At 39.5% G+C, this 8,958-nt stretch overlaps 1 protein-coding gene across 2 annotated transcripts in view; it reads right to left on the reverse strand.

Moving 5' to 3' along the window:
- Nucleotides 1-8,958, reverse strand: part of LOC122083980 (actin-related protein 2) — a 56,006-nt gene extending 47,048 nt beyond the window's left edge. The window contains exons 1-7 of one of the 2 annotated variants that reach the window (XM_042651942.1): nt 8,215-8,682; nt 8,038-8,107; nt 7,433-7,543; nt 6,108-6,242; nt 5,929-6,000; nt 5,716-5,794; nt 5,377-5,426 (exon numbers count right to left, since the gene is read on the reverse strand). In XM_042651942.1, the coding sequence (XP_042507876.1) occupies nt 5,377-5,426; nt 5,716-5,794; nt 5,929-6,000; nt 6,108-6,242; nt 7,433-7,543; nt 8,038-8,107; nt 8,215-8,309 (612 nt within the window). In that variant the 5' untranslated portion in view covers nt 8,310-8,682. Of the gene's footprint in view, nt 1-5,376; nt 5,427-5,715; nt 5,795-5,928; nt 6,001-6,107; nt 6,243-7,432; nt 7,544-8,037; nt 8,108-8,214; nt 8,683-8,711 lie in introns of those variants that run through there. The other variant, XM_042651943.1, reaches the window with a different exon arrangement.

An 8,958-nucleotide genomic window follows, 5' to 3' on the forward strand; every position in this document is an offset into this window, starting at 1 on the left:
GCGATCAAACTCCATCAGTACCATCCGCCAATCAAAGCTAGTGGCGCGAAGGGAGCGAGAAAGAAGAAACTCCCTGAGCTCCTAGCATGCCTAACAGTGCCCTTCAATCCATCCAAGCAGCAGCAGTCCAAGCTTCTATTTCTGTCTCCTGCGAGCTGTCACATACTGCCTTTTTTGTATTTGGTGGTTTGACCAGTCAAACACCAAGTTGGGTGCTGTACAAACATTCTAGAATGTCCCCCTATTGTTCCATGTTAGTTGCTTACTAAACAAATTAGTAGTTAGTTTCCTAAGTTAGTTGGTGTCGGTTCTTATGTTAGTTTCCATTTTTATTTATCTTCTATTTTGTAAGCTGAAAATACTCCTATATAAGAGGAGCTGCTGCAATCAATTGAACAAGTTAATGAAGATTTGTTTTAAGATGGCTTATGTTGTTTTTCAGTGGGATGCAGTTGGCTGAGATGCCTAGTGAGATGCCAAAACCTATCTTTCTTCTTTCCCCTTCTCAACCCCTCCATCAATTCTGTTTTTCCGTTCTTATTTTTTTTTTTTTACATTAGTTATTAAGTGTAACTTGAAACTTGAAATCAGCCTTGAAGATCAGAAACCATTGGAGATCGAAGATCAGCAGGATCACTCAGATCTACAGAGCAGAGTCAGGGTTTTGACCCTAATCGATTTTCTCAAGAACTCCCAATCTAGAAGTCTGATTCCAAAACCCTTTGGAGGGTCTATCAAAGGAATCAAGAGGGCCACCCGACCAGCACTACAGCCCTTTGGGAGGACTCCTCTTGCAGCCGCAGATTTTCTCCTTCAATCCTGTGAAACCCTAATCTGAGTTCCGCTCTGGAAAGCGAATGGTTTCTTAACTACTTGGCGGAATTTAACCATATTTAGAGGATGGTGTGGGGACATTATAGGCCACATCCACATCAAATCTCAGGCTCACCTGAGCTATGGTTTGTGAGTTCTCTAATTTTCTCTGTTCAGCGAGAATTTTAGATCCTGCCTTACATTAAAGACTTACGATGAATAGTCCACCAGAGAACCTTCAAGAATCACCAGAGTTCCTTCTTCCGGTCGATTTGCAGTTGGTGAGAATCCATCTAGATCCACCGGAAACGAAAAATATTTCATGAGAGAAGTCAACATTCCCTAGTACGAGCCATGACAACAGCATATGGCCCTTCTGCCACACACTCATCACTCTTAGGAGGTAATCTAGAGACATAAGTAATGGGGGGGGCGGTGAGACCCAAGAGATCCAACTAGGATGGGTGTGGGACCTCTTAAAGATTTAAGCAAACCAGTGGCAAATTTGTAATAAACCTGAATTCTTAAAGGTGCTATTAGGTCACTTAATGGAAAATGATATAATGGAGAATAAGATTTATTATAAAGGGGCAAACTTAGAACTTAAAGTAAATAAAGGACAAAAGAGAATATGGGAGAAAGGCAAGGGTATTTTTGGGAAAAAACAGTAAACAAAGTGGGAACACCACTCACGATTGAAGGGGTCTTCTTCAACCTTGGAAATTCTTAAAACCAGCGAGAGTTATCCTATTCCATGTGAAGGTTCTCACGGTTTAGGCCTAGGATTGGGCTGAAATTGCAAGCATAGGATCGCATCTTCCAGCTCTATTAAACCCACCAGAGTAAGCCCAAAAGATCATATATTATGTTCAGATTTAACTCCTGGAATCAAAAGGGGTGGTGGGCATAGTTTTGGTTAGAGTTGCAGGTTAAGCTCTCACGGTAGGGATCTTCTTTGGGACTGAAACTCTAGGGTTTTGGTCGCCTAGAAGAGGGCTTCCTTCGCTCATAATTCCAAGCCAAACAGATCGAGGGAGAGGCAGATCGACCCACCTGATTAGGACAGCAGCTGCCGCCCAGAAACAGAGTTAAAGACAGGTTGAGTTACAAGGTTCTAGTAATGAACCAGCGGTAGTTGCAGAGTTAGCAGGGGTTTAATCTTTGATTCCTGTGGTAATATTTTCAATAAGACCAAAGGATCTTGGTTTTCAGTTGCCTTTTGGTCAGGAACAGCCACTGGAAACCTTGGAAAGCAAATATGACAGATTATTAGGGAGAGAGGATAAGCTGCAATTGCTGTCCAGAACAGAGATTGAGAGAACCAGGAAAGAAGAATAAGAAGAAATAAAGAGGGAAAGAAAGAAGAAGAAGAAAAAGAAAGAAGAAGATCAAGGAGGGAGGGAGGGATATGCAAGCCTCCCGGCAGCCATGGTTTCACCCAAAATACTCTTTCAATTTCATTCAATTCTTTTCACTGAGTTCTTCTCCATTACAGGGCTATTTAAAGAAAAAAATAATGACATAATTTTGGAAGCTAATTAAAAATGGAAACTAAACCTAGTTAGCAACTAAAATAAAAATCAAATCTAAATAAAAGACTGTTAATCTAATCTCTAACCAATAAAGGAAGTAAATAAAAATCAAGTCAAAAGATAGCAACTAATTCCATCGTCGAGCTGCATCACTAATCTCATGACTGGGCTGCACAGTCGAAGGAGGAAGAAGGGGACTGCTGGTTTCATCAAACCCATGGTTCAAGAACTCAGCGAGATCACGGCCGAGATCTCTGTTTTGTGAAAAGGCGAGTTGTTCACACAGGCGAGGTAGAAAAACTGCAATATCTCGAGCGAGATCTTGGTCCAATAACTCGTCTCGAACCATTTCGGTTCATCTTTGTCCATTTTTGGGCCAAACTATACTATTAAAGCCATGTTTCGACTCGACCTGGCGAGATTTCTCGCTGGTTTCGCCTCTTTTCCTCTAGCTCTCATTTTTTAGAGAAAATCAACAGAAAAACTATGAGACATCTATTCTTTGGCTGGGATCTTCACTCCAAGTTGCATTGAAGCCAAGATATCCAAGATTGGTGGTGTCCCGACTCTCATTTCAGTACTAGGAGTCTTGGTTTCTAGGATGGAGATGCAATGTCCAATTGTTTACTATGTAAGTATATCTATGTTATGTACTTTATGGCTTTATGTTTATTTGCTATATTGTTACTTGTTATGCTACATTGTTACTTGTTAGTTGTTACTTGAATGTATGTGATTCATCAATCAGCAATAGGAATTAGAAATTATGGCTTTTATATATTCTAATGATTAAGTTGTGTCAAAATGGTGATTGTGGAAGGTGGATTGATGAATCTATCATACTAGATGAAGTGTTTGAAGACTTGCCGCATATTTACATAGGGTACATTGTCAAAGTACCATTTTGAGTTTTTTTTTTTTTTTTTTCTGATGTTTTCATTGTGTTTAGAATGGCTAAAATAGGGTAAATACACAGTTTCAGGGCCTACAAAGGTCATATGCCCACCGAGATCTACCTTCGAATCAACCGCCCAAAAATACAAGGTTTCGGCGAGATCTGGCCAGATCTCTTTTTTCAGGATAGCGAGATGGCTGGCGACATCAAGTTTTAAAACCTTGATCAAACCAGACCAGCAAGTTCCTATGCTGGCCCATTGAGCCAGCCAAAAACCAGCTTCTTGAGCTGCCGATTGGCTTCTAGAAGGGGTATTGGCTTCCATCGATTTTTGCACAACTGGAGGATCTTGTTTCCTTGTGTTAAGCCTTCTACAAGATTTAAAAGTTTCTGTTTTATGGTTTCTTAGCTAGCAAGCTTTGTAATTTAGGAAGTTCCTATTTCAGTTAGGATCTCAAAGACAATATTTTCTATTCTTGTAACAGCTTGGCCAAAGCTATGCAAGGCCCTCCATCGATTGTAAACATTACATAAATTTATGAACGGAAGTTTGGCTGCTGGCTCCTAAAACTGAGAGAGTTTTGTTCAACAGTGAGAGACCCAAGGCTTAGAAAGCCTAGCCCCACTCACATCTATCCCTTTGTTCCTCTATTCTGTACTTCTCTTTTCTTCTATTTTATTTACTGCTATTGAGAGATTGAATGAAACAAGCATCAGCAACGCTTGAAGAACAGAGTACATCCCTGCTGCCCATATCGAGCTCTACTTGTGTGGAGATTTTGACCAGCAGTTTCTCTCAAGTCTGAAGCCATTCGAAGATACCCTTTTAGGGTTTTGTTGGGGACCCTAGGAGACAGACTGGATTCAGATTTGGGCCCCTTCCTAGCGAAGGTTTGAGAGAGAGAGAGAGAGAGAATCTCCCAAATTAAACCTAAATCTGCTCTAATTTCTGGTTACATCCATATCTCTCCAACCTGTGGTTCCACTTCAGTGGCTGCTTGGAGGTTTTGTCAAGCATCATAAGAACACCTCTCCACCAGGTTATTGGGCTCAACTGAGAATTAGTCTGACATTAGCAATTGACTTCAAGCTCAATGTTACAGTTTTAATGAATGGGAGAAGCATCTAATTAGATAGGAATACTGTCTCAAAGTGACAACCATAAGAAGGCTTGTTCTGCTACTTGGTCACATGATTTGATCATTCTAACTATCAGATAAATAGGGAATATTTTTAATAAGACCCGTGTCAAATTTGGTTACTAATCTCAACCATGTGGCCCAACATGTGTGGGGCTCTTCCCCTTTCCTCTTCAAGGATCTTTGTCCTTCAAACAATATTCAAAACATTAATTTGACACATGGAAGACTTAGATTTGGTCTAAAAGTTAATCCATAACTACATAATAACATGGATCCCATTTCCTAGAGCTTGGCCCCACCAGACACTTCCACATGGCAATCAAAACTGTTGGGAATGACTTCCCACACTGTTAGTGTGGGAAACCCTCCCACTAAATATACTATGCAGCAAATTGCTGATTTTTTACTGTCATCTTCCCGCCCAATCAATTGATCACTTGTCTTTCAAGTTTCAACCATGTTTGTATAGGTAGTAATTAAAGTTTTCACAGGGGGAATAGCATGTCAAAAGAAGACCTCGTTACCACTTGGTATGAGTATGGGTAATTCTGTTGCTGGTTCACAGACCTTTTTGACTTTCCCAAAATAACTACCTCATATTCATTTTATCAAGATATCACTTTAAGGAGGCTGTGCCTCTTTCCTCTGACTTTCATCTTTCATTCATCTTTTTTCATTCTTCATTTCTAATCTCATTTCCCATCCCTAATTTCTCATCTCTTAATTCCCTTTTTTTGTGTAGACCTCATTTATCCTTATTTTGTTTTGTTTAGATCCATGAAGCTGACCCATTAAGTTGGGACAAGGCTGACTTTGGTGTTGTACCACTTAAAGGAGAGGCTGCATTCCAAAAACATCAGTGGATATTTGCTTATGGAGCACCTAGCTGAATCATTACAGTTAACATAGCTATAGAATATGGATTTCTTCAAAGCAACACGGCCTGGAGAAAACATTCTCTTACAGCTTCAAAACAATTTCCTTAGCATCTTACCACGTGAGTGACACCATCACCAGAGTCGATTACAAGACCAGTCAGCAGGCCTGTGATGAACAAGTATCGAGCAATAAAATAAGCATCATCCTTAACAACACAATTGCCCACATCAAACAGGAAGAGAATTAGACAATACTTTAGGTAAGTAAGACAAGTACAAACAAGATTGTCAAAATGGAATGCAAACAAGGCAGGAAGTGGTATTCGATGTTCTCCAGCAATCTAGAGAGGCCTTTGTATTATCTCCCACCACCTTGAAAAGAACCCATGACCAGTAGAATTTTTTCTTTCCTTTTTCATTTTTAATTAAGAGGTAATAGTGGTCTTTATAAGCACCTTGAGCATACAATGTCAAAACAGCTTGGATTTGAATGAAGACACCTGAGAAGTTGTACTTTTCAAACATGGTCTCTACCTGTAAATTTTTTCACAACCAAACGGTAAGAAATAGCCACAACAGGCCTTAAGAAGATACATGTGTATACATGACAAGATTATAAACTGTGACAGAAAGAAACACAAAGAATAGATTTTCTAATTGATACCAACCATTTTTTCACGGTTTTTTGAAGGATTAAGAGGTGGGTCTGTGAGTAAGATCTTACATTCTGTTGGGTCTATCTGTTGAAAGCAAACATGAAAGTCAGTTAGGTCTATCATAGTAATTAGCCAATGCAACTTAACACCTCTTCTTGGTTGCAAAGGGATCAGAAGCACTAGAAAATTACCTTTAGTTCATTGAAAAATGCATGATCCCAAACATGGCCCATATCATCCCAATTCTGCACAATGCCATTGTGTACAGGATAAGATATATCGAGTTGATGCCGCAGCTCTGCACAACCATCTCCAACCACAATGTCCTAAATGAAAGGAAACATAAGAAACCCATTCAAACGAGTTCCAGAAACCTAGAATTCCTATAGGTCGCAAGTTATTACAAGTTTTAGTGGGTCTCCTACATGAATATGATAAAGATTGTATACACCATAAAGAAAGAATTAAATTAATGAAATATATTATACGGAACTAATAGATCAAATTTAATGTTTTTCTCCACAAAAGTGTTGGCGCTTACATCAGTTTCTTCTCAAGATAAGTTTCCTGCTTATGTATGTCTGCAATATACTTTGCATCCCCATGGGTAAATTATTCTTTTTTTAAAGAAATAAAAAGTAGACTGTAGACTGCATCATTGAACTAGTAAACTGTGAATCTTTCTCTGCTCCCTGATTAGTCACTTTTCATAAAGAAAAACAAGGACAGACCAATGAAGCTAACATGCAAAAAAATGTGTGAATGAAAATGGATGCGGGCACCAATGGCAAAAGTCAATCTAATGGCAATGAAATTTTTTCTATCTTTACAGACGTAAAGCACATGCGGCAAAAGAAGCATGCAAGGGAGACAATGGTTGCATCACCATAACCAGCTGCTAAAAACGTCAGAACACATTAATCAAGTTGGGACTTGATTGAACCGACTTGTGAGAAAGTGTTAGCAGTATCAAGATCAAAACAAACCCAGGCGAGCATTTTTGCCAACTCACACCCATCCATGTCCATCACCACCTCGGAAATAACTTTTAAACAATTAGACTTGAATAAAAAATGATCTAAAGAGATGCCAGGTGCTATTGAGCCTTTCAACAGGCAGATCAGAACCCAGATGACAGCTCCACACAGGTGTATTTAGACAAATAAAAGGTCATTACTCAGTGCTGGTCCCTCTTATGCAGGGTCCTAAGAGGGGTGAGTTTGGAGATGGTCCTAACAGGATAACCTTTGGCATCTTTATTTTTTTGCGGAAAGTGGCAGTTCTTAAGATTCAAACCTGCGCATTTGCCCTGGCAGCCCAAACCTTTTATTATACCCCCAAGGTCCAAGCAATGACCTCTTACTCAGGTATCTTTAGACCAATGTTGCCCAAAAATTCTTGTCCAAATGTTCATAGCGTTAGTAGCACATGCCAAGTTAGTTCCAAATCATTACCTAAGCATCTTTCTTTCAGATAATACAGTAAAAGATGGTAAAATTGACAAAAAGCATCTCACCTTCAACTCTTGTTCCATGAGTGATTCTTCATAACGCAGCATAGGCCTCCCCACCACGCAAGGAAATACAGATGTTGGAAAGTTTTCCCCAGCAAATCCGCATTTTACATACTGCAACGAATACATCAATTTAATATTGTAGAAATAACTAAAGGAAGCATCAGAAATTATTCGGGATAACATTTTCACAAACAGTTGCAACTTACAGACAGTAAATAATAGTGTATCCTACTCTGAGTCATCATGTCATAAACTAGAAAGACCAGGAGAAATCATGTCTCTACCCCAATAGCTATGGTGCTATGGCAGGTTTTGGGGGGAGCTATTGTATCAACAAAATCATATTTCTCATCACAAATACACATTTTAAACTTTCTCATTTCCCAAATCAGGAAACTGATATGTAAATTGTAACACCATAAACCATTGCCAAAAATATTATAGGTGTAAACAAATAGAATGTTTTATCCTCAAGTATAACAATGCATGTATATATCCATATTTGAATTGCAGAAATATGTGAATTTATGAATGGATACAAGTCTACATGCATGTAATTGATTCTTTGTGGAATCTGATATGGGCTAGTATAGAAGTCCAACAACCTGGTGATCTCCAATGCTCCATTCACCATCTTGATTGTCACCCACTGATTCTATGTCACCAATCTTCACACTGTAATATATTTTTTTTTTTTATGGGAATAAGTCCAACGATAAGTAAAATCAATATAAAGGACTCTACGTCCTCCCGTACCATGTATTGATTCTCATTATTTGTACCTATTACAGAGAGATCTTAAAGGAGAGCTAGCTGTCGGCGCGTCAAGCACAGCAGCGGGTTCTTCACAGACTGTGGTGATGAGTATGTAACCCATTATTGTTTGGTATAGATCTTAAAAGAGAACTAGAGGGAGAAATTTAGAGATCCATTGTTTGTTGCAGAGAAGATCACAGACTATGGCGAGTCAAGAACAGCAGCGGGTTCTCTCAGACAGGTGAACAGTACGTAACCCCGTTATTGTTTTGGCATCAAATTCGACAACGAAAGTGACGAATCCAATGAGAGTCAATCTCTCTAACAGTTTTTTCTCCGCAGAACGGTAAAACTAGTTTAAAGATGGGCATATAAGGCTGTAGCTTCATGAATACTACGGACAATTGATAATTTCAAGCTTGGAATTCTCATGACGGAATCCAATAGCAATGTCAATCAAATTCAGTAGCCGATCTTGAAAAATGATGTATAAGTTCACATAAAAGCAAAGAAAAAAAGCTACCCCGGTGCCATTGTCGCAGACGACGACATTTCTGTTGTCCATTTCCCCTTCAGATTTGCGTTAGCAGAGGATCCTCTCTCGATTTGCTTCCTCGCGCTGGCTCTCTATAGTCGTACCATCAGGGTTCCTGGCTTCCGATTCCCTACACCCAAGGCCCAATTCTTCCCTGTGTCAGGACTCAGGATCAAGAACCTTGCGACCTACGAGTGACAGTGGCTGATCGGATGGTGACTTTTCAGTTCAACCC

This window comes from Macadamia integrifolia, chromosome 7, assembly GCF_013358625.1.
Source record: "Macadamia integrifolia cultivar HAES 741 chromosome 7, SCU_Mint_v3, whole genome shotgun sequence".
Lineage (NCBI taxonomy): Eukaryota > Viridiplantae > Streptophyta > Magnoliopsida > Proteales > Proteaceae > Macadamia > Macadamia integrifolia.